Source organism: Echinops telfairi, unplaced genomic scaffold, assembly GCF_000313985.2.
Source record: "Echinops telfairi isolate 266 unplaced genomic scaffold, ASM31398v2 ScPeMD7_39;HRSCAF=148, whole genome shotgun sequence".
In the NCBI taxonomy this organism is placed as follows: domain Eukaryota; kingdom Metazoa; phylum Chordata; class Mammalia; order Afrosoricida; family Tenrecidae; genus Echinops; species Echinops telfairi.
The window spans coordinates 351,362-378,201 of NW_022103937.1; the positions used below are offsets into that span (position 1 = coordinate 351,362).

General features: G+C 39.9%; 1 protein-coding gene across 1 annotated transcript; it reads right to left on the bottom strand.

The window, feature by feature from the left end:
- Positions 1–2,855: 2,855 nt before the first annotated feature.
- Positions 2,856–25,061, bottom strand: TMEM192 (transmembrane protein 192). The gene is made up of 7 exons (XM_045290496.1): positions 24,998–25,061; positions 24,698–24,951; positions 18,895–19,041; positions 16,919–17,183; positions 11,943–12,077; positions 6,255–6,357; positions 2,856–3,583 (listed from the first exon to the last, which is right to left on the bottom strand). The coding sequence occupies exons 1-7, from the start codon at positions 25,059–25,061 to the stop codon at positions 3,445–3,447; spliced, it is 1,107 nt and encodes a 368-aa protein (XP_045146431.1). The 3' UTR covers positions 2,856–3,444.
- Positions 25,062–26,840: the final 1,779 nt, after the last annotated feature.

Here is a 26,840-nt window from a genome sequence, read left to right on the forward strand (position 1 = left end):
TCAAGTGTCAGTTGCCCAGGCATGCCAGGTACCTGGTTTTAAACTTCTTTCACAATGCCAAATGATCTCCCAAGGAAACATCTGACACATTGTGATTCTGAAGAGGGTATCTCAAGAGGATTATCTTGAGAGGGGCCATATTCAGGTAACCCAGAAAAGGTGTTCCCAGGGGTATGGCAGTAGGTGTAATGCCAGATACTGATCCCCACACCAGGAACTTGCCGGCTTTAACAAGTCATTTCCTGAAGGGGTGTGGGGTGTGGGGTGTGGGGTGTGTGGGGTGGTGTGGTGTGTGTGTGTGTGTGTGTGTGTGTGTAAGCTTCACCTCACTGTTTTTGCTTCTCTATACCCAATTGACCCACCATCTTTAATTACCAGAATGTTTTTTACCTTTAGAGATCTGATTAGTACTAAATGTATTAGGTTTTAATTGAAAATTTACACACACACACACGTTTTTAGCTTAAATGGGATGTCTGACATACATGTACTTGATTCAAGAGAAAGACAGTCTGGTATTTAAACTCACTCAAGCCACTTGCGCCTTTCACATAACAAGATCTCTGATGTGGCAGATACGGACTCATATGGCGAAAAGAGTCCTAAAACTGCTAGGGAATGTTTCTAACACATACAAAACTGAGGACTATCAATACGTAAGATTATATGGATTAAAAAACAATCCCAGAAAAATAATACACAAAGAACTGGGGTATACATATCACAAAAGATTTGTAAAATGCCAAAGATATGGAGGGGGGAAAAAAACCCTCAACTTTATTAGTATTCAAAGAAATCAAAATTAAATCATTTTTTTTACTCAAACAAAGCTACTATTAGAGTTACTATTAGAGACTGACAAAACCCATGATCGATGGGGGTAAAAACAAGCAGCAAAATGAATGGATGTGATCCCTGCTAGTGGAATTTCTTCTGTATTTTTTTAGTATTATCACTTTTAAAAAATCAGTGTACAGGTTTATAAACCACAAGATTATTGTCACTTGAATAAAATCATACACACACACATAAATAAAACACTACCACCCCTGCTCCAGTTCAGGAATATATCTCCCCCACCCTTCCTCAATATCATACTGCAATCTGCTCCTAGAACATGAACTGATTCTGTCACTCCCTCGCTTGTCCCTCTGTCAACAGGACAGGGAATGGCTCCTTAACAAAAGGAGCACCAAGGACTCCCAACAGCCGAGTGCCTTTCTTACATCACCTCACACTGTGGGTTCAACCTATGCACGGGGCATGTGACCATGCGTAGCTTTCTGCCTTATTTCTGTGTTCATGAATCTGCCTGGAACAAATGAAACTCTCCCCCCTAGGGGCTTGAAGCATCTACACTACCTTGAGCTTACTGTCATTGTCACTTACCAAAAGATCCTAGAAACTCTGCATATCTCAGTTCCCAGAACATAAGCTGTAGATCAAAGTCTGTCTTACTACCGTTTTGTTATCCGCCTTAGATATAACACAATGATGCCTGCTGTATGAAATGCTTCAAGATCCACTTGCTGGATGCTTAGTTTCATTTTCATTTACTTTTTAAACATTCATTATAGAGGTTAGGGAAAAGATGTTGATTATGCATATGGCATCAAATCAGAACCTGAGTACCCCAACTTATGAAATTTACATCTGTGTAAACCAAAGTTCACTCATGAATCTCAGAACTTGCTTAGGGATTCAAAATAAATTTTAAAATAAATTAGAATTCATCACCAACTACCAGTGTTCTCCTTCTGAAAAGGAAAATACCGTAACTGAAGCCAACATTTCTAAGCAATTCTGAAACACATAGACAGACTGCTTGAGAAGGCAGTGAGTGTCCCTGAAACCTGTGTTACTTCAACAGAAAGGAGGGAAAATGCGGGAGGGAAGGAGAAGCCGTCAGAAAACTTGGACACTATCTGAATGTTAGCAATACAACTTTGGCTTTAGCTTGGGAATGTTGTGATTTGGAGAGATTCACTGGCAAATGACACAGTCAATCTTATCAGAAAATTCAAGACACCCTGCTTCCTATTCCAAGTTTCAACCACAAATGTTCTTAGGCTACAAGTGAAAGAGCTGACAGCAAATTTACAAGGTGGCACAAAGGAGCACTAGAGAGAAAGGCCATTTAGTACTCATAAAAATACTTCCATTTTATCCAGAAAATTAGACATATTTAACATCTTTATTAAATTGATATATTTTACTTATTACAATTTTAAATATAAACTCAAGGATGAAAAATGTATCTATTTTTTCTTTGTTGTGTATTATCATCTATTTCTAACTCATAACTCGTAACTCTGTATGACAGAATGAACTATCCCATATGGTTTTCCAGGCTATAATCTTTACTGGCCCAACAAAGTTAAAATCAGTAGTGAGATACATGGCACTTTCTTGAAGAAAGGTAAAAGAAAGACAAAGTTGTAAATTCTTCTCTAAATTTAAACAAGCAATAAATACTGTTTAGACCAGTGGGTCAACCTGTGGGTCGCAACCCCTTTCACAGGGGTCATCCAATTCATAACAGTAACAAAATTACAGTTATGAAGTAGCAACAAAAATAATGTTATGGTTGGGGGTCACCACCACAGGAGGAACTGTATGAAAGGGTGGCAGCATGAGGAAGGTTGAGGACCACTGGTTTAGACGGTGAAAAAGAGGAAAGCCAACAAGTGATGGGCTGACACAGTGGTTTCAACAATGAGCTAAAATTATCGACTGTGAGGATGATGCAGGGCCAGGCAATGTTTCATGCTATTGTACATAAGGTCACTATGAGTCAGAACTGACTCAATGGCACCTAACAACAACAAATAACAAATGTTGTAGTCTGTCACCAATCCATGTAATTGTTATGCTTTATTTCTGGAGAAAGCAAAACTGTAGGAGTTTACATAGTAAATCACCTCATGAGATCCCCAAGTCCTTCACTGCGAACATTCTCAACAAAAACTACCAGGACCAACCTGTCATCTAATAACCTAAAATACATGAGAGAAAGCTTTATGAGGAAAAACACAAACATTAATCAGATGGGATAATGACTTGTCTCATCAATTTAAAAATGGGAAGAACCGAATTGATCGAAATTTTTTCAAATAGATTGTCATGTCAGACTTCTTCCATAAACATGATTCTAAAATATAAGATTGCCATAGTCCAAATCAACTTCACACTAATAGGTCTTACGGCCATAAGGAAGAAGTGTTAGCCATAGAGATGTTTAAACCATACCTCTAATCCTAGGGCAAGTCAAGAAGCTAAGTCATTTCAAAATGTGCAAAACATAAGATATTCTCTTCAGGTTTCCAACAGAAATTATAAAACGTTATTTAGAAAAAGTTGCAATTCCCTATGATTACTTTTTAGGTAGGCAGTCTTAAATTTCTCTGGATTCTTCTTGTAATTGCTGTGCTAATTTTGAACACCTCACATTTTACTTGGATGAGAGTCAAGGTCAGAGGACGTGAAAGTCAATAATCGCTTACTCAACAGTGCATTGTGTCGTTTCAGATATACTATTATGTCTCCTTGCTTTTCGACAATTTCTTCTAGGTGAGAAATCATCCTGCAAATATCAAGATATAAATGGTTTACACATATTCATCAATGCTCATTAATCTCCTTGCAAATAGGTCCACACTAATTTTCAACACAGTACCCTGTATTTGGTAACACATTCTTAGATATTATGGCCAGAACAATTTTGCCAAATGAAGTTCATTCATAACCCATGTTAATGACTTCCACTTTTAAAACAAATATATTCTATAAATGGCAAATGCATTTTTTTACAAATACATACCCTAATTCTTAAAACAGACCATTACCAGTTTTTTAAGAGCATTCTAAATTGTTACGCTATGTTAACTGAATGTAAATGATCTATTTAAGTAGCATTTTAAATTTAAATTTAAGAAGCATTTTAAAAAGCATCATGCATAGTCTATATTTATTTATTTTTCTATATGAAACAAATTAAACTACCTCAGCAGAGCTGATAACTCCTTCCTAAACACAACTGATAACTCCTTCCTATACCATTCATACAGCCCATTTTGGTTTCATCCCTCAGAAGTAACATTTGTGGATTATTAGTCTTAAAGTTCTTTCCATTAAGGAAAGGCAAGGGCTAATTACAGTAATTATAATGTCAAAAATGTACTAGGTGAAAGTTTAATGTTGGGACTAAACACTGCCTATTCTAAAGTATACTAAATAATGTCCTTCTTGTATATCTACACATGTTGATGTGGAAAATTTTCAAGGTGAAGAATACTATACATAGAATAGTCCTATGTGGAAAACATAAAATAAAATATTTGCATAGTTAATTAATGTAATGGTTACAAGTGTGGGCTCTGGAAACTGACTGCTTGAATTCTGACTGGTTACCCATGGGTTGCACATCCTTATAATCTAAACTATCTGGGCTGTTACTTAGATGTTGCCAAGACTTGAGAATTCCCCACCTCTCTTTGAAGAGCTAGGTTTACTCATTGATAAAAACAGTATGAAGGATTCTTTCCAGTTATCTTGATTGAACTGGGGAGGGGTGAGTGGTAAGACCCACTGTCATGAAGCCGATTGGAACTAAAAACCACCACGTACAGGATTTTCGGAGACTGTAAATCTCCACTGACATTACTGTTAGCAGTCCAATGCCTAACCCACAGCCAGGGCTCCTTCAATTGCTGATCACCTGTTCCCTACCCATGTCCTACCCTCAAGAGCATTCTGTTCATTTCTGAATCCTAATCCCCCTCAAAGACAATGATCATCTCCATAGTTCTGTTTCTCACCATGGGGCCTCTTCTGCCGGTGGTATCATTTATCAGTCCTCCATCTAGACTCCTTAGCCCATGCATTTTAAAATTCACCCATCCACTGATCTTCTGTCTATATTTCAACTTCTCTATTAGTGTGAACAGTGTGGTCTTTTTCTTTAATTCTTTCACTATATTGGTGGGGGTCTTGGAAAGGTGGAGAGAGAAACGTGAGGTTTCATCCACCTTCTTTAAAAGTTGATTCAAATTTTTCAAAGTAAGGCATTTTCAAAGAGGCACTGCACAAAAATCTTAAAATTAAAGGGGAAATATAAAATAAGCATAAATTTTATTGCCCTAATACTAACCTGTGGGATACAGAAAAGATTTCTCCCAAGTTGTCTCCCCCAAATATATGCCAAACCCAGCTGCTTGCATGGTTAATGACTATACACTTAAAGAAAGTAGGTCAGGGGTCATTCTCCCTCAGGGTTATCAGCCATCTAGAGCAAGCAGACACCACTAGTCTGTCCCACCCTAAGTAGGGCCCACTCCCTTCTGATAAGGAGAGTAGCAGATTGTTTCCCTGAAGGAGAACCCAGGGAGGTCTAGCCCACTCAAGGCTAGGCCACCATCATGAATCTAGGGTCCGCCCATCTTGTCACATGTATACCCTTAGTTCCTCCCCTTCCTATTATGTATACACCCCTAGCACATCCCCTTCCTATTACCTTATGCCTATTGTACAACCCCTTCCTGTGACGTATGTCTTTACCTGTAATTAGGAGTCATGCATGCCCCAAGATATATAAGACTGGATTAGCAATAAAGATGCACTCTCCTGCCCTCTCTGCCGTGCTGTGCTTGGACCTGACTGTTGAAATCATGGCCATCTAGGAGGGGAGCTTGCCACCATGAAATGTGTCTGACTTTATAGTGCTCTCTCCCATCTCTCCCATTTCTCTATGACTTTACTATAATCTTTATATATCTTAACCATACAATTGCACCTACTGAACCCATGATTAGTTGTGGGGAGCTGTCTTCGCCCACACTAACCATATTAAGAAAATGTTAAAACTGTTCATTAATAAGAAAACATTATTCAGTAAAATGTTTAGGGCTTGATTGCTTCCTAGGAACAATATGAAATATGAAAAAAATTATAACATCACCTAATTACACACCACAACACTTTATTCAATGTATCACTAACACAAAACCAAACCCACTGCCACAGCTTCGTATCACTAACACAAAACCAAACTCACAGCGACCCCACAGGGTGCGCTAGAATTGCTACTTAGGATTTTCAAGACTATAAATCTTTACAGAAGCTAAGAAGGAGTAACTGAAACTGTAAAGTTTATGTAACTAAGCATAGTCATAAATTCTAAGTATTAGAATGGTTTCTACATTTTGGGGAAATTATCTTTTCCAATGATCTTTTCCCTCTCACCTGTGAGATCTTACCTGAATCCAGTCTCTGAGTTAATACTGCTGGGGTAAGCATAGAGTTTTTCTTCTTCAAGTACATCAGGCCTTGGTTTAGCTTTATTAAACTTTTGAATTTTCACTAAAATAATAAAATCATGATTAGTCAGATGATCTACTGTTTTCAATTATTACACAATATTAATTGATTGTTCCTTTCTAATAAATGTGCATAAAACTACTTTATAAATTAACAGGTTATATCATATTTATTTATTATCTATTACATACCAGGACTTTCCACTAAGCATTAAGATGTAGCAGCCACTGAGGTCAAGGTGAAAAAAGGACAGTGGAGCGTCCCAGGGCAAGTTCGGATGGTGCTTTAAGGAGGGAGTGGGTCAACAGTGTCAACTGTCACTGAAAGACTTTAGAAGATGAGGGCTGAGGACCAAATCTTATATGAACTGTCAGTGAACCGAACACGAGTTTTTTCTAAAATGGTGCCTTCCACAAAATAATTTCTTAATAAATGAGAAACGTGGAGCATATTAATCTCTTAGACACAGAAATGTTTTAAACTGAAAAGTGATAGCAGTTATGCAATATTAAAGTAAAAGTGAAGAGTCAGAAACAAAAGACATACCCATAGTCAGAGAATATAATCCACCTTCAAACCCACCTCTGCAATTTTAAAAATAAATTAAATTGAATGAACTCAGCATTTTTCAGTCCAGGTCAAAAAGTAATGCCAACAGAAACCACATGTAAGAAGAATTTTTTACCATTCTTTCCATCTTAAGACAAGGGAAGTATGTATATGAGTCCATCAAAACACGTAAAGGGAAAGGTAAGGTTGCTCACCATTTACATTCTCATTCATGCTATATTGAAGCTCTCAGAGCCTCAAAACAGCTTTATCGGTTTCTGGAAGGCTGATAACTGATGGCAATGGTTTACTTTTAAATGAGTGGAGAACTAATCAATCACATTATCATGGAATTGGGTTAAATTTTATTTCAAATACCATTTCCCTCTAGAGGCATACATGCAAATAACTGCGGAGTGAGAGTAGTTCATTTTGGCTAGCTCTAGCACGTAAGCACTTACAATGCAAATGGATGTCCAGTTTAAGGTAGAACCACTGTATTAAAGAATCAGGCCCCCAAGGCTAATACGCATTACAAACACTAATTTTCTTTTAAAATCATCTTTTAGTAAAATCAGCCAAGCAAAACTCACTGCCATCAAGTCAATTCCCACTCATAAAGCGACCCTTTTGGACAGAGTAGAATGGCCCTCCCTTTTAGTTACTTAGGCTGTAACTCTCTACAGGAGCAAAGAGATGCATTTTTCTCCCATGGAGTGGCTAATGGGTTCTAACTGCTGACCTTGCAGTTACCAGAGCAATGTGCAACTAACTCTATCATTAGGGCTCCTAATCTTTTTTTTTTATATATAAATTTATTTTTTGTTTATTTTATTTATTTTTTAATCATTTTATTAGGGGCTCATACAACTCATCACAATCCATACATACATCATTTGTGTAAAGCATATTTGTACATTCATTGCCCTCATCATTCTCAAAACATTGCTCTCCACTTAAGCCCCTGGCATCAGGTCCTCTTTTTTCCCCCCCGCCCTCCCTGCTCCCCGCTCCCTTATGAACCCTTGATAATTTATAATTATTTTGTCATATCTTGCCCTGTCCGACATCTCTCTTCAACCACTTTTCTGTTGTCCGTCCCCCAGGGAAGAGATCACATGTAGAACCTTGTAATTAGTTCCCCCTTTCCAACCCACTCTCCCTCTACCCTCCCAGTATCCCCACTCGCACCACTGCTCCTGAAGGGATCATCCGCCCTGGATTCCCTGTGTTTCCAGTTCCTATCTGTACCAGTGTACATCCTCTGGTCTAGCCAGATTTGTAAGGTAGAATTGGGATCATGATAGTGGGGGGAGGAAGCATTTAGGAACTAGAGGAAAGATGTATTTTTCATCGTTGCTACATCACACCCTGTCTGGCTCGTCTCCTCCCCGAGACCCCTCTGCAAGAGGATCTCCAGTGGCCTACTAATGGGCTTTGGGCCTCCACTCCGCACTCCCCCCCCCCTCATTCGCTATGGTAAGATTTTTTTGTTCTGATGATGCCTGAGGAAGTGCTGAAACCCTGGTGGGGACTGAGCATGATAGTGGGACAGGAGGAAAGTGAAGGGAAATAGAGGAAAGAGCCGGGAGGCAAAGGGCATTTATAGAGGTCTAGATAAAGACATGTGCATTTGCAAATATATTTATATATGAGGATGGGGAAATAGATTTATGCATATATTTATAGGTTTAGTATTAAGGTAGCAGACGGACATTGGGCCTCCATTCAAGTACTCCCTCAATGCAAGAATACTTTCTTCTATTAAATTGGCATTCTGATGCTCACCTTCCCGACACAACCGCTGAAGACAAAGCGGGTGAATAAGCAAATGTGGTGAAAAAAGCTAATGGTGCCCGGCTATCAAAAGATATAGCGTCTGGGGTCTTAAAGGTTTGAAGGTTAGCGGCCATCTAGCTCAGAAGCAACAAAGCCCACATGGAAGAAGCACACCGGCCTGTGTGATCACAAGGTGTCGAAGGGATCAGGTATCAGGCATCATCAGGGCTCCTAATCTTTTATTAAAGAGATGGCCAGGGTTTTGGGGGGGAGAGTATGTATCATGTAACTAGGATTAAATTATTTGTGACAATGAAGAAAGCAATTTTTGTTCCTAGAAGTTTCTCCTCTAAATTCGCTTCTGATAGAGCATATGGTACATTTAAAGGTATACCATAAGAAGCAAGCATATAATTCAGAATGTGGAGAATAGTTATGCTTAAACCTTCAAGGGGGAAAACTGTAGAAACCTGCACTAAATTAATTATATTACAAATCTTTCTTATGTAAAACATCTCTTTTGTCAGCATGATTTCCCAGTATCAGGTTCTCTTAAATTAAAACCCAAACTCGAACTTACTGACACCTAGGCAGTTCTGACTGATAGTGAACCTAGAGGGCAGGGTAGCTGGCCCTGTGAGTTTTTGAGACCATAATTCTTTACTGGGATCGAAAGTTTTGTCTTTCTCCAGAGGAGCAGTTGTTGGATTTTGAACTGCTAACTTTGTAGTTAGCAACCAAAGCATAATCCACTACGCCACCAGGGATCCTCAAACTAAACTCACTGCCATTGAGTCCATTCTGCCTCACAGTGATCCCACAGGACAAATTAGAACTGCCCTGTGGGTTTCTGAGACAGTAACTATTTATGGGAATAGAAAGCCTCATCTTTCTCCCACAGGGCAGGTGGTGATTTTGAACTACTGATCTTGCTTTTTAACGGGCCAATGCACAACCCACTAAGCCATTAGGACGCCTCTTCTTAAATTAAGGAGCATAACCATTGCAAATTTAAAAAATATATATTTAAACAGCATATTATTAAAATACATTTAAGAATGTACATAAATTCTCTATGGACTAAAGCAATTCTTTCTAATTTAGGGAGAAAACAATTTAATACAAATGCTATATACTGAAGGAAAATTTGGGGTTTTGGTTCAAATTTGGATGGTATGTAATGAATATCCAACCAAATCCACTGTCACCCCTTAACTGATTCATATCATAGCAATTCTATAAAGGATTTCTGAGGCAGTCAATCTTTACAGTAGCACACAGTCTCTTCTCTCTCCTGAGGTGTGGCTGGTGGGTTTGAACTGCTAACCCTGTAGTAGTATAGAATCCAACACTTACTGGACTGTGCCACCAGAGTTCCTTTAAAAAATACATTCATACTTAAATATAAAAATCATTTCCTCTCAGGATTCTTAGAATATCTGTGCCCCTTACCTTTTTTAATGGTCTCAGGGTTTTTGTCTTTTTATTTCCAGCCAATACCTATCTAGTTTTATACGATGAATTGTAAATGTTAAAGCAATCCTTTAAGAGAACACTAGAGAAAATCCTAGAAAAATAAACCTTGGACTATCTCTACGCAAATAAATGCTCCCTTGCTTACATGACATTCCCAGGATCTTGGGAATACTTGTCACTTCCTTCGGTCAGAATCATGTAAGTATTACAGGAAATACTTTCATAAAGTGAATTCACCTGATACTTCACTGAAAGTTTGAACCCCTTGCCATAAATGTTGTATAAATACTATAAAGTAATATAATTAAAAGCCATGATGGCATAGTAAGCTATGTCCTGAGCTCCTAACCACATAATCATAAGGTCAGTGGTTCAAACCCACTAGCCACTCTGCTGGAGAAAGATGAGGCTCCCATAATGATTTAAAGTCTCAAGAACCCAAAGGATTGGATGGTGGGTTATAGGACACCTAAATTTGAACCACAAAAGAGAATTTCCCTTTAGCATATAATATTCACATTAAATTTTTGTCCTCCTAAATCAGAATTGCTTTAGTTCATAAAGAATTTGTTGTTGAATATTTTATTTGAATAAGATATGCTGCTAAATATTATCTTTTTATATAGGTATAGTCCTATCCTGTCCTATAGGTTGATTAATGGAATGAACTCAATGGCATTGAGTTTGGTTTTTTGAGTTTAACTCCAACTTACAGCAACTGCCAGACACAGTACGTCGTAGGACAGAATGGGTTTCAAGTCATTTGTTTCTGACACATGAATCACATTATTGAAGTTCTAAATAGGTTCTCATATACTAAAAAGTACCATTGTTTAAAAATTAAAGTCTCACTCTTTTTAATAGTTAACTGATGTGCTCTCTTCCTTTTTTTCTTTTGAAACTTCTGCCTAATTTGTTAATTGTAGCTGATAAGTACAGAGTAAAAAAAGTCAATTAATAATGAGTAATGGACATGAAAAAATAACCATAATTTATATTAAATTCTCAAGGGTTCATGAGGGAAGGTGGGGGAGGGTAGGGGAAAAAATGAGGAGCTGATACCAAGGGCTCAAAAAGAAAATGCTTTGAAAATGATGATGGCAACATATGTACAAATGTGCTTGAGACAAGAGATGTATGTATGGATTGTGATAAGAGTTGTATAAGCACCCCAATAAAATGATTTTTAAAAAAAGAATGAGTAATGGGTCATATTTATTCCAAATAAGCAAACTAGTGGGTCCATCCATGTTCTACGTAACTCTTTACTGGCCACAGTGAGCCCCAGAAAATAAGTAAAATGAACTACAAGCTAAGACTCCTAACACTTCTTTAGTAACTAGAAAAATATGCTACTTTGAAAATGGTCATCTGGAGATACGTGACATTTAATGGGCATAAAACAGTGATTAGTTCAATGACACTGAATCAGCTGTTATCATGGAGAGGTTTTATTGCACAGTAATAGTGCAGCAGGTAGGATATGAGAGAGAGAGAGAGAAACATGACTGCTTTTGGGGAAGCAAAATGTTATATTTTTCCTTTGTTTTTAAATAAAAACTTTTCACTTTCGTTGGCAAACATTTGTTGATGACAGAAAATTAGAAATGGAACTCACTGTGGTTTTAATCTGTTGATTTGAAATTAGAAAAGTAAGGAAATGGCTAGCAAGGGAAAGTAGTGGTACTAAGTTCTCAGTTACAAAGGGAAAAAATGCCCAGGTCTATGGGATAATGGGCTCAGCTCCAAACTGAGGGAAAACAAATCTGCTAAGAGGTTTGTGTATACAGAGTTTATAAGGGAAGTTCCATTGTAATTCTCACCTGTGTAAATGAGCAGACATGCCAGGGAGCTTATCAGTTCTAGACCAAGGATGGCCAAAATGAGGTCCAGATATAATGTACTGGGCTCCGGAAAGGAGTGCTGAACGCACAGTATGAGAAGGAGTGCCGTGTTGCCTGACAAAGAAAAGTAGACGTAGTGTCAGCTCGTGCCCAGCACCAACAGGCACAAACACACACCCAGCACTGAGCACTTGCACGGCATGCCACACACATGTGCGTGTGCGCACACACGAACCATTTATACTTAATAGTAAAGAAAACCAAAGGTTAAATACCAACAACTGTTAAGCTTTTGAGGAGGAAAATGTATGTAAGACTTAATGATGCCACACCATCCAAATATCAGCAAATCTGAACTTTCTTAACTACTAAGGATTTAGTTTTCTTTATAGAATTATCAACAATGACATTTCTTTTGGATCCCTTGTGAATTTTAAAAGCAACACAGTTTTTAAAAGTTTCCATGTCCTCAGCTCTTCAAGGTCCACAGGCATTTGAGAATCGTCGTCACCTCGCCTCCCTTAGTCACAGAGCATGCAGCATTGCTAACTTTGAGAAACACTGTTCTAGATAAGGGCTATGTTTGGCCCCCAATTACTCACAATTGACCAGTGTATTAGCATATTGGCAAGATTCATTACAAATTGGCCTTAAAGACTAATCAAACACAATATACCATTTACAATACTGGGGGCAGGGGCACGGTAGATAGCAAGCACAAACATTTGCACACAGGGAAAGAAGTTTTCAGAAGATTCTCGTGTACTGAGTGATGCAGCCAGCACTCGGGGGGAGTCAGGGTTTCACAGAGGTTTCTATGGAGATGAAGCAAACAGTCCAGTGGAAAGAGCACACTGAAAACATTCCCGAAAACACAAATGAAGGTACCTTCTTCGTTCGGGTCAAGATTATTTCACCTCTGGGTTCTTGCAGTATCTCCAACAAAACACTCTGTAGCTCTTAGGTATCAGAAATCTCAGCACCTTCCTCACACTTGTGGCCCTGTCCTGTCCAAGAATCTAGACACCTTTGATGGTGCGGCTGTGCCCAACCACTTCAGCACTATCATTCACCATGACCGCCTCCCATCTCACGTCTTTCTGTCTGTATGCTGGTTTGCTCAGCCTCTCAGAACACAAGAGACATTTCCTACATGACAAGAACATATGGACTGGGACTAGGTGGGCTTTGTTTCTTTTAAAATAAGCTTTATCATCATAAACACAAAGCCTAAATGTTGTTTTATTACATTTGCTATTATAGGCAGAGTCCAGGAGAAACTGTAAATATTTACTATATATTAAAACACATTAATGAAGCAAGTTACTATGGGTTGGGAAGCAGTGATGACAAGAGGTGCACCTGCTCTGAGGCAGGCAGCCTGGGATCCAATGAGGTGCTGTGATCTCTACACTGTTGAAGCACCCAGATGGTCCCTTCCTCTGGCCAGGAGCACCAGGCAGACATCAGTGAGGACTCCAGAGGCATTTCTTCAAGAGCTCTGAGAGCCTCGGGTCTTCCTGAGAAACGGGGAAGTGAAACTCCGGGGTATGGAGGGTATGATCGCTCACGACATGGGTTTCTAGAATTCCCACTTTGGACCTGCTTTTTAAAATTCCTTCCAGAATTTACCTTATGGAGTAAGTTATCCCAAACTTCCCATTGTTCTCAATTCTTGGGTTTACCCCTTCAGGTCAGAGAGAGAAAGTCAGCTTGTCTGGGACCATCAGATAGGTTGAAAATTTCCGCTTTTCAGTGAACAGCTTAGTTTGCAGTTCGGGGTGGTTGTGGGGGACGTGAATAGGTAACTTTCTATGTAAATTATTTTCATTGAATTATTTCATTGAATATCAGAAGAAAAGACCAGCCAGTCTCATTCAAAGTAAAAAAAGAAAAAGAAAAAGAAAATTATCTTTCTAGACCAAAATTTGAGAAGCTGAACAGGATTTTAGTGACAGAGCAAGTATTTCTTCAATAGTTCAAATAGGTTTGCTTTATATGCAGGAGGAAAGGTTATAATGACATCTCCTGGCCACAAGAGAGTACTACACAATTAATGGTTCAACAAACCAAGATGATATCCTTACAACAAAAAAAAACAAAACACACTGCCATTGAGTAGAGGTAGAGCTGGCCCTCTAGGTTTCTGAGACTCAACTCGTTTGGGGAATAGAAAGCCACCTTGTTTTCCCCGTGGAGTGGCTAGTCATTTTGGACTGCTGACCTTGGGTTAACAGTCCAACACATGACCCATGATACCACCAGGCCCCTCTAGTTTATCCTTCCTTGGCTAGGCAGAAAGTCCTAACTGCCTCCTCCAAGACAAGTTACAATCACCCATCTCTATGAAACAGCTTGGCCTCAGATGGACTCTGGGCTCCCACTTAACTCGAGCCCCCCAAAGTCAGTCCTTAGAACACAGCTCTGCTGGATACTTGCCTTACTTGTAAAGATCACTGAAGACAAAGGCGCTACAGAAAAGTGTGATATAGAAAACAGATGGTGCTTAGCTTTCACAATTGGAATAGTATCTGGGGCCTTAAAGGCTTGTATTCAAACAAGTAGCCATCTTAGTGAGAAGTCAACTAAGTCCACATGGAAGAAGCACAATTTGTGAGCACCCAATTTGTAGAAAGCTATTTGGGGCAGTGGGAGCCCCAAATCCATCTGCAGAGAATTAGTCAGATTAAGCCTCTGACAGAACCCCTCTAGCCACAGGCAAAGGACTCAAACAACTTTCACTACCAGAGATCATTGAGCCATGGCATAATATGATCTTGGTCAGGTGACCTCCCTCTTAATCCAACCTTAATTTGCTATAGGCTCAAACATCTCTCATTTGTTCCACAACAGAAATTTCTTCTCTGGCTTTTTAAATATTGTTGGTGGTCTTTTCTTTCTTACTCTTTATTTTTATTTCCATTTTATATTATTATTCTTTTCTGTTTCATTTTGTTTTTTATTGTTTCTGTTAGGTTTCCCAGTTTAAGAAGCACAGAAGGAGTGAAAGCATAGACAATAACTGATGCAATGGTTTATGCAGGGGTCCTCAAACTTTTTAAACACGGGGCCAGTTCAATGTCCCTCAGACCCGTTGGAGGGCGGGACTATAGTTTAAAAAGAAAACTAGGGCCTAATGCTGGGGGCTTGGGTGGAGAGGAAATGTTTTGAGAATGATGAGGGCAATGAATGTACAAACGTGCTTTGCACAATTGATGTATGTGTGGATTGTGATGAGAGTTGTATGAGCCCCTAATAAAACGAATGAAATAAAAGAAAACTATGAACAAATTCCTATGCACACTGCACACATCTTATTTTGAAGTAAAAAACAAATGGGGCAAAAACACCCAGCGCGCTGCATGTGGCCCGCGGGCCATAGTTTGAGGACACCTGGTTTATAGGGTAGGATGAAGGGAACTGGGGAACAAAGAATGAACGCAGGAGTGGGGACAGAGCACAAGAACTGGTTGTGGTGGTGTACACACAAGTCTTTCTAAAAGCAATTTAGCGATAGAAGTAAATGTGAATAATATATCAAGAAAACTACTGGGGGGAAAAAAGAAACCAAACTTGACCATGGGTAAAGGAGGAACAGTTTTTGCTTAGGGGGGATTTAGTTTATGTTAATGGTAGTGGGATAACTTGGAAAAGGATATTAATAAAGTTGTACAACATAAAGAGTACAGTCAATGGCACTGAATTTTATACATGTAGAAGTTATTAAATCAGAGAATGTTTTGTTGAGTATATTTTTGCCACAATTAAAAACTAATTACACAAATAACAGTGAGTACAAGGAAGGTGTTCTAAAATTGACTGAGGTGGTGATTGTACAACTCTTCTTAATATCACTGTTATAAAGTTGAACTATTGAATTGTATGATATAAGGATGAATTGCCAATACAACTGTTTAAAAAAAAAATAGCGTGGCCCTGCTTCTCTATGCAATAGCAACACCCTTTAGCATTACTAAGCACTCCAATAAGAGAATGTAAAGAAAATATATACAGAATGGAGAAGACACTTTTTCAATTCAGTAGAGCTATATTTTTCTAACCTGGATCCTAGATTTTTAAAGACTCATTCTGGACTCAAAGGGAGGCACTTTGACACCAACAACATGATAGCTCAAGGAGTTCACCAACATCTCATTGAGCCTTTACCGTGTCAGGCCAGCAACAAAACAAGAGAGCAGGCATTCACACACGGTAAGTCCTGCTTGGCCCTTCCAATCTTACCTTTTCAAATTATGACCAGTATTTTTTTCAAGTTTCACCTTTTGGATAATGTATCTTACTACAGAATAGTCCCCCCTTTTTCTAGGGACTTGCCTGCAATTAAACTTTGCACAAAACTTTTCACCATAATCCTCTACTGCAAAAGGTAGCAGTCAATTTCATTTTTTTAAAAAATTCCTTTTTCTTATCCCTGGAAATATCACACTGCAACGGTATTTATAGCTTTCATCGAGATGAGTAAAACAGCTGATGTCAGAAAAGCAAAAACTTCTATATTTCACTCATTTTTATACCATGTTTATAACAAGACTTAAGATGAAAAATTAAGGCTGCACATATTCTATGACACTTACAAAAGCACAAAACAGTTGCTACTGAGTTGATTCTGACTCCTGGAGACCCCAGGTGTTTCAGAGCAGAACTTTCCCACTGGGTTTTCAATGGCTGTGGCTTCTCAGAAGTAGATATCAAGCCTTTCTTCTAAGGAAGCTCACAGTGGATTTAAACTGCCAATCTTCAGGTCAGGAGCCAAGCACTTAACCGTTAGCACCACCCAGGAGCCCCTCCCTTCAAGACACACGTTGATACAATTTTCTATGATCACATTATTCTCACAGCAATGACAGAATCAATTTAATTATAAAATCAACTGGCACATTTTTTGTGTGCTGTCATTGTTGCCACGCAAAGCTAAAGAAGACAAGGCAGTTCACCTGCGGAGTGCACCATTAGTGCCAGTCGTTTAAGATGCCTTGTGGAGCGGTAGATCATGTGATAGCCTCGCCTTCTGGCTTTGCTGTGGTGATACTGTATGTAGCGCTCAAGGACTATATGCAGAATCCACAAAATCACTTTTCCAAGGATTATGACTGTCTGAACTTTCAATGGCTTGATGTAGTTTCCTGGACACTTGTCCTCATGTGGATTGGGGTAAGAACAAAACACTCCTGTTAAAAATGCTAAAACGACAAACACAACCTGTAAAAGAAAAGCAGTAAGATTAAAACTCAGTATTTGGACTTAGAAATAATCACTGCCATCCCAGAATCTCCTCTCCTATTTTTAACTCTATTCAGTTCTTACAAATAAATATACAACCACTTATCTGTCACTATTTCTATGAACTTTTCCTAGCCAAATATAAAAGTTTACATGAATTTTGGAAAACAGAGAAAACTACAGGTGGTGAAAAGAAATCACCTGTACCTCTTACATAAGAGATAAGCACTTAAGTGTTACATGTAATTTCTTATCCACTTGTCTTTTATTAAAAAGAGTACAAAGGTTTATTTAGTATCTTTTTTTTTTTAACATTTTATTAGGGGCTCATACAACTGTTATCCCAATCCATACACACATCAATTGTGTAAAGCACATTTGTACATCGTTTCTCAAAACATTTTCTCTCCATTTAAACCCCCGACATTAGGTCCTCATTTTTCCCCTCCCTCCCCGCTCCCCCCTCCCGCATGTGCCCTTGTATTTAGTATCTCAAAGGTAACAAAGATTATGGTTTAAAAACATATACATATTTTTCATTTTAAATGAATAGCTTTAAGAGAATACTACAACCAGTTTGACAACATGTGAAACATTGGTGCCAGAATAGAGGCACTCTCATATACTCATGCCTGGACTGGGAAATGCCTTAGGAAAATAAGGTGGAAAAAATTTTGGAAAACAATGCTGACCCAGAAATCCTACTTCAAGAGCTCTCGTCATCAGCAGGAAAGCCACAGGAAGATATATGGATTCAAGCATTTACTATATATCTTTATACTTGCAAAACACTAACAAACAGCCCAAGTGTATGTGTCTGTCCATAGTAGCATACCTGGATAAATCATGGCACATTTAGTTGTGTTATAAGATGCTAGGTAGCAACAAAAAGGATTGTGTATTGGTCCAGATGGGTGTCTATGACACACTGAAACTGAGTGGCAGAGCGGTGGCTCTCAGGGGTACCTATCAGACTAAAAGCATAAGCATATCAGGGGTACCTATCAGACTAAAAGCATAAGCATATCAGGGGTACCTATCAGACTAAAAGCATCACCTAGGAACCTGGTAAGAATTCAAATCCTTAAGCTCCACTCCAGAGGAAGGCCCCAGCAATGTGTATTTAACAAGGCTGTCTAGCGAATCTGATGTCTTCTAAAGTTTTGAGAACCACTGCTATGGAGTAATATGATATCATCTCATTTTTAATAAAAAAATTTTAATAAAAAACTTTAAATAAATAAATGAAGGAAACTTCTTCATTTTATGTGTCCTAATCTCTGTAGGTAAATTTATATAAACCTAATGAAAAGCCAAGAAGATATAGCAAATTAATCCCATTAATTGACTCAGGGACAAAGGCTACAGAAGAGAAAAGCTAGGATTATAATTTTATCTTTGTACACTTTTGTAATATTTTGTCATAAAGAAGAAGTGTTATTTATAGAAGGGAAATGCTATTTTATAACTTTGTTTAAAAAATCAAATGAAAAATTTGAAAGCTAGCATTAGCATTCACTGATAGAGCTGTGGTTGGTAGTTTCAAACTGCTGACCTTACAGTTAGCAGTCCAATGTATAACTGCTATGCCACCGTGGCTCCTTATGCAGATGTTGATAACAATAGATATACTGTCCTCTGTAGAACTTGTAGATATTTGGGGGACATCACTTTATGCACAGGCACTTACATGTATTAAAAAGAGAAAATTTGTTATGATGACCGTAGGCAGCGGCTGGAATCTCGATCTAAAATGAGCGTGCAATGAGTGATGTGGAAGAAGGTGGGCATCCAAAAGGGGATCATCTTCAATACTTTGGGTAAGATCCAAGGAACCCTGCAGAAAACAAGCAAATTATAATCACCGCTTCTGGGTTATGTTTCTAAACAAGTCAACTAAATTGTAAAACTTAAGAAAACGTCACACAAATTAAAGGCAAGAACAATTTCTTTAAAAATAGTGTACCCTCCACCTCTGCATAATTCTATTGTGTACAACCTGGTAAAGTAAGATTTAAAACAAATGGAAGGCATATTATTTCAACTGAGGCAATTCCACATGCCACAAATGAGGCAATTCATAAGCTAAAACTAAAGAATTTTCTTTAAGTCTTCCACTTAGATATTGACTTATTTTAAATGATTCTTATTTTTCATGAAATGATTACATATGTTAAGTACCACAGAATGTTGGAAAGGCGATGGCGGCGTCATTAAACATGCCTAGAAGAAACTTTCAGCTACGACAGTAGTATTTTAGAATACTCGTGGGCAATGTATATACAAATGTGCTTTACACAATTGATGTATGTATGGATTGTGATAGAGTTGTATGAGCCCCTAATAAAACGATTAAAAATAAATAAATAATACTAGTAACAACAGACTATGCTGATGAATCCTCAGTGAGTGTTTATAGATGTGATGCTCAATGACAACAACTTCAGTTGATCCCTGAACAACTTATGGAGGAAGGGGTGCTACCTCCCAAACATTAAAAATCGTACCCCCACTTAAGGGGATGAATAATAGAAATGTGGGTGAAGAGAAACAGCAAACAGTATATAATATGAATAGTTTTTTTAATTTACCAAGGGTTGTAGGAGAAGAGGAGCTGATACCAAGGGCTCAAGTAGAAAGAAAAGGCTTTGAAAATGACGATGACAACATCTGTACAAATGCACTTTGTACAATTGATAAATATATTGTTATAAGAGCTGTAAAACCCCCAATAAAAGATTTATAAAAATTCCATGTCTAACTTACAGTTGGCACTTAATCAACATAGACCTGAGCTGTGTGGGCACAGGCCTACTTACCGGTGTTAATAAGCTGTTCATACAGATTGTTAACATCACACAGCGGTTTAGGCTGATATTTGCAACAACTGAGCTCCCCGCCACAGCAACAGGAGGAGAAATTGTGTGTAAGTGCAGTTCAAGTCTGAGTGGTTCAAGGGTCAACTGCAGTTGTAGTTTCAATGTAATGGCAAGCAAAACTTGAATAGTGTGAGCTGTAAAAATCAATTTCGATTCATGGTGACCCTACATGACAGAGTAGAATGAACCCTTTGGGTTTCCGGGACTATAAACCTTTATGAGCGTAGAAAGCCTCATCTTTCTTGCAAAGGGGGTTTCAAACAGCTGACTTTGTGATTAGCATCCCAGAGTATAACTCACTACGCCACCTGCATCTTGTTTAAAGGTACTGTTGTCTTGACCGGAACACAATTTTCACATCCCTGCTGCATCTCTCAATCATGGACCTTTACTGAATATTACCATACATAAAAGGTGCCCTGGTGGTACAATGGTTAAAATTATTTGCCTGCTAGTCAGGTCAGCAATTCGAACCCACTAGCCACTCCAGAGAAGTGTGATGTGTCCCCATAAAGATTACAGCCTGGGAAGCCCTACAGAGTAACTCCATGTTGTTGTCCCTGACTATACAGCACACAACAGCAGTAACACTATGCATAAAGTTGCAGAGAAAGTAAGTTGCAATCCCTGTCCAGAAAGAAAGGACATTCTCATGGAGGAGGTGAGAGAGAAAGGCGTAAGGGACTCAACACGACTATCCAATAAAATAGGATGCACAGGCAAATAAGAGAGGTACAAAATAAATCTGCAAATGAATAGATCTGGGCTGAGTTCCTCAATTTTGAACTTCAGCAATCAGCGCCACTCTGCAACGCTTCTTACTCCCCAACCAAGCCAAGGGCGGTGGAGTTGACTACAACTCAGAGGAGAGCAGAACTGGTCCTCAACGTTTTCCAGGCTGTGACCTTGACAGGACATTACCAGGTCTTGCAGGGCCTTTCTCCGCCCGTTTCAAACAGTAAACCTTTTGATTAATAGTCAGACACTTAAACACTTGTGCCACCCAGTGACTCCAAAGCCTAATTTCCCAATTTGTCTTCCTTCTTACACCACAGTCCAATCCAAAAAAACCAAACTCAACTGCCATAAAACCGATGCAGATTCACATGCCCCTACAGGACAGGGCAGAAATGCCCTTGTGGGTTTCCATAACTCTTTACAGGAGTAGAAAGTCTCTGGTGGTTTAGCACTGTTGACCTTGCAGTTGACAGCCCAACATGTAACCACTACACTACCAGGGCTCCTCTTCACCATGGGACTATTGATTCTTTCTCTTCTCAAGACTCTTCTATCTCAATCTAATGCTAGCAAATGTGCCAGCTTCTGCAGCCCTTTCTTTAGCATGTCATCCATTCCAGCTGGTCTTCCTGGACACTCCAGGTCTGGATCATGCCCACAGAAGCGGGCAGTCCAGGTAGAGAGAAGGTAGATGCATATCTAAAGCTTTCTGTGCTCACCTCTTCTATCATACTACCTTCAGGTGGCTTTCTTACTAGGGGAATCAATATTGGGCTTCCCCAGTAGACTTTATTATTAGGCCACTAACCCCACCACCTGTTCTTTGTAACCCTAACACCCAACAGTATCACACAGTCAGCAGGTGGTGAACATTTCTTGAAAGAATGTCACAAATCTATTCTCCCCAATGTTCCCTAAATCAGTGATGAGTATTGCCTAAAAGTTGAGCTAAAATCTGAGATTCCACTCCACTAAGACGCAGCAAACACCATAGTTAAGGGCTGGCCACTTCAAAAGCAAATCGCCTGGATTCAAAGATGATTTATACAAATAACTCATATATTCGTGCCTCCAATTCATTTTTTAAGAGAAATTATAATAGCACCTGCTGCAAAGCTTTGTTGGGAAGAATAAAGGAATTTATCATAATACTATAGATTGTGAAAGGGCAAACTAATTGGGAAATTTAGGCATTGAATAAAATGAGTTGCAGAGCAGAACCAAATACCATTTTAGGAACTAACCCACCCTCTCCAAATCTGGATCAAATTTGTAATTCTAGTGCTTAGAATAATGCTTGCAAATAAGAAACCCATAAATCCTGGCCACTACTATCTCTACCTCCTGCTTTCTCTGACCTTCCACATAAAAGGAATAACCACTCTAACTCTTTTTTTTTTTTTAATCATTTTATTAGGGGGTCATACAACTCTTATCACAATCCATACACACATCAATTGTGTAAAGCACATTTGTACATTCATTGCCATCATCATTCTCAAAACATTTTCTCTCCACTTAAACCCCCGGCATTAGGTCCTCATTTTTCCCCTCCCTCCCCGCTCCCCCCCACTCTAACTCTTAAACCTGTCCTTTACTTTCTGTTTTTAGTTTCGGCTTTCATCATTTCTCATGTTCTCTGGCCTCCTGGTCTCCTAAAACAAACATTTTTCTCCTCATAAACCTGAAGCACTTCTCCATTATGCCAGGACAAAGCTCAAATTCTTAGCCTGGCTATCTGCTTTACAATCCATTTCCAAGATACTTTACAAGATTGGCCTCTCACCCTTCTGACTGCCAAACTGGGAATGCTGCTCATTCTTCTCTCTTACAATGCTTCCCCAGCCTAGCCTCTCAGCAAGACTGCATCTTCCTAGCATCCCCCACCCCACCCTCCAACACTGTTCCTCCTGAACCTTTTATCCTGTGTTAATTTTAGTTTTCACTGCTGCATGTTTGACATTGGTCTATTTTATACATTCCATGTCCCTAACTTTTTGTATATACAGTAAAATAACAATAATTCTTCATATTCTTGGGGTGTAGTTGAACTACCTGAAAAGAGTTTGATCCTTTTGGTCTGGCTCTTAAGACTTAAAAGGTAAGACCAAAGTCACAGTTACTCCCACTACTGATGTAAGACCTCATGAGGTTGGTGGCACAGGCTACTAAGCCTGGTTCTGTGTGGGCACTCAATACTGTTCCCCTTAACTGTTCCAGGTGGTTCTTCTCCAGGCTTGGGAGAGTTTGCTCAAATGCACAGACCCTGATCTATGCTAAGTAGTTTTGGGGAACTTGGCAAATCTGCAGTTATCCCTCATTGCAGCTCACCTGTGATCGTAGGGCTCCTTTTTCCTCTCTGCATCACTACCTGATGTCCAACAGATTTACACCCTCTTTGTCATGTGTTTTTTCATGTTTCTTCAAACTCCATCTTGAAGTATTAAGAGTGGAAGTCCCTCTGTTAGCTCTCTAAAGTAATTTTGCAATACTAAGCCAAAGTGCATTTTTTCTACCTGAGAATTCCTACGAAATGTAACACAACCTGTTGCCATCAAGTTGAATCCAACTCATTGTGACCACGTGTGTCAGAATAGAACAGGACTCTGCTTAATTTTCAATGGCTGAGTTTTCTAAAGCAAATCCCAAAGCTTTTCTTTCTAAGAGTCCATGAGTGGTCTCCAAACGCCCAACTTTTCAGTTAGTGACCAAGTCTATTAACCATATGCACCTCCCAAGCATCCTATAAAATGTTATACACTGTCATCCAGTCAATACTGACTCAAAGCAACCCAATATAGGGTTTCTAAGGCTCTGTATATCCTTTCAAGAAGCAGCCCAACTCATCTTTCTCCTGCAGGGTTCGAACTTCCAAACTTTCGTTAGTAATCAAGGCACACAGGCACGGCCCTGTCATGCTCCTTAATTCTAGGGCACACAGCTGAAAACAAAACCCTCCTAATTTAGTTATCTTAAGCTACCGGGGTTTGGTCCCTCAAAGATCTTGTATAAGATTCCACCTTATACTCCTTCAAAAACATTTCTTCCTTCCAGCCTAATTGATTCTGGGCACAAACGCAGGTACCAAAAACCAATACCATTAAGTCATTAAGACTCAGCGACCTTATATAGGGGTTGAATGAAGGTTGTTAATATTTACGGCAGCAGACAGGTTCTGCTTTCTCCGGAGAAGCTGTCGGTGGGTTCCAGCTGCTGATCTTGCAATTGTCGTAAGATAGTTAGCAAAGAAAAAAAGTTTCCTACAATTGTGCTTTGATCCTGTACAAGCACGGTAAACAGAGCCACTGTGTTTTTCAGTCGTCTGGTCTGGAGCCTCCTAAATAAAGATTTTTGTGATATTCCCAATCCTACCATACCTAAATTAAAAAACAGCACTTGGCGAGTTTTTCTTTCATGTGAGCCAAGATGAGAGTCATAGGGCTCCGCGGGGGCCCCCAGGTGCCAACTCAGCTCCAGTTCTCGGGGGCCGGGCTGGGGGCAGGCAGCGCGGGAGACCTGGCCGGCGGCTTCCCCAGGTCTCCCGCGCGGCTCGGAGGCTCCGCCCCCCGGGCGCGCCCCCGGAGGCGCCGTCCGGTCACACGCACGTCACGTGAAGCGCCCGGCTCCGGGAACACGCACGCGCGCCACAGGTGCGCTGGGCACAACCCAGGGTCGGGCTACAGGTTAGCGCGCGCACAGACCGAGCTTCCGCGCAGGAGCAGCCCAGAGTCGGCGCGAACGGCGCCGCGGTCCCCGGTCGCCGGCCGTCTTCTCCCCGTACCCGGGCGCGGGCCCGGCTCACGGTGCACGGCGCCCCGCCCCGCCGCACAGGAAGGGGATTCCCGGGGGCAACCACCGCCACTTCCGTGCACTCACGTCCTCCATCCTGCCGGGTTCAGTCGTCCCCGATGCCGGAGACCGGAATCCCGGCCCGTGGGGCCTCTTCACCCGCGCCGGGCGCAGCCGCGAGAATAAAAACGCCACCTTCGGGGACCTGTGGCCCCTCCTCCAGACACACCCCCGGCACCGCCCCGTCTTTTGCCCCGCCCCTCGCTCCCGATTGGGCGACGTAGAGGAAGGGGCGTGCTCTGTCGTGACCTGAAGCCGTGGGGTAGTAGGCGGAGCCAATGCTGGTGTGTTTTAAAATGTTGCTGTTTTTTATTTTCTTCGTCTTACTTTTACTTATGCATGGGTCGAGCCAGCAGGTGAATCCTGCTCCACTCGCTGCCATCACTGCCATGCTTCGAGTCAGTGCTGACTGTCCTTGTGGGCTTTCGAGACGGAGCAGTTTGCAGCAGTAGAAAGCCCCATCTTTCTCCCGAGAGGCTGTTTCCAGCTGCAGACCTGGGGATCATAGGCACATGTGAGAAGAATGAAAACGGCATCATCATAAAAAACTATTCAAATGTATATAGATATCCATAATAATATTTAAATGATTTTCAAATAAATTTAGATCAACGTAGCCTTGTAATGAAGTGATGAGGGTTTCACTTTTATTTTTCTCCAAGATTGAAGGATTTTTGACCAAGATTTTTGGATCAAACACATAGTGAGGAGTAAGGAGTGAAATGGCCCATCTGTTTTACTACCAAACAGTTCCCCAAGAGAAGTCCCCACTTTGAGCCTCAATCTTTTTTCTGCAAGTGCTACTGTCAGCACTGTTCTCTGCACAGTGATTGAGTTCTGATCACAGATAGTAAAATGTTATAACATGGCACTGATTTTTCCCAACATCAAAATAAAATGTCCTTAATCCATTGGCACTTGCATTGTTTTAGCCTACAATACCTAGTGTCATATGTTGTTCAGCCATCATTTGCTTAATTCAGTGCCCTAGTGGCATAGTGTCTTCACATTGGGCTGTTTCCCACAAGTTGAGCAGTTCAAAACCATCAGTTGCTCCTTGGAAGAAGCTTTCTGCATAGAGTTACAGTATTGGAAACCCACAGGGACCGTTCTACCCTGTCCTATAGAGCCGCTATGTGCCAGAATCAACCCATGGCAGTTAGTTTGGTTTTTAGTTTTTTAATTTCTTATTATTTTAAAGAGAGATTTCTTTACATATAAAATATGTAAGATGAAGTTTCTTTGCCTATAAGAAGCACTCTGGCCTTACTTATTCCAACACAGATTTGCTTGTCCTTTTAACAATCCGTGGTACGTTTAATATTCTTCTCCAGCACCGCAATTCAAAAGCATCAATTCCTCTTCCATCATCTTTATTCAATATCCAACTTTCACATGTGTATGAGGCAATAAAAAATGCCATGGCTTGGATCAGGAACACCTTATTCCTCAAAGAAGCATCCTTGCTTTTCACTATTCTAAAGAGGTCATGGACAGCAGATTTACCAAACATCTTTTGATTTTTTTGACTACTGCTTCCACGAGCATTGTTTGTGGATCCAAACAATGGATCCACAAACAAAAATCGTTTACAACTTCAAGCTTTTCTCCATTTATCATGATGTTACCTATGGGTCCAGTTTTGAGGATTTTAGTCTTCTTTTGTTTTGTTTTGTTTTTAAATTTTATTGGGAGCTCATACAACTCTTATCACACTCCATGCATACATTATGGTACCTTTTAAAAAATAATTAAATAATTTTATTGGGGGCTTGTACAACTCTTATCACAATCCACACATACATCTATTGTGTCAAGGACTTTTGTACATTTGTTTCCCTCATCCTCAAAACATTTGCTTTCTACTTGAACCCTTGGTATCAGCTCCTCATTTTTTCCCCTTGCACCCCGCTCCCCCATCACCCATGAACCCTTGATAATTTATAAATTATTATTATTTTGTCATATCTTACACTATGCAACATCTCCCTTCACCCACTTTTCTGTTGTCCATCCCCCAGGGAGGAGGTTATACATAGATCCTTGTAATCAGTTCCCCCTTTCCACCCCACCCTCACTCCATCTTCCTGGTATCGCCACTCTCACCACTGGTCCTGTGTTTCCGTTTCCAGGGATCATCCATCCTGTGTTTCCAATTCCTATCTGTACC

Coding starts and splice junctions, on each gene's coding strand:
- TMEM192 (XM_045290496.1), bottom strand. CDS start 25,061: ATGGCAGTGATGGCAGCGAGTGGAGCAGGATTCACCTGCTGGCTCGAC. Junction 17,184..18,894: donor ATTTTCTCTTTTTAATACAT/GTAAGTGCCTGT, acceptor TTTCTTTTACAG/GTTGTGTTTGTCGTTTTAGC. Junction 12,078..16,918: donor ACTAATGGTGCACTCCGCAG/GTGAACTGCCTT, acceptor TTTCTTTGTCAG/GCAACACGGCACTCCTTCTC.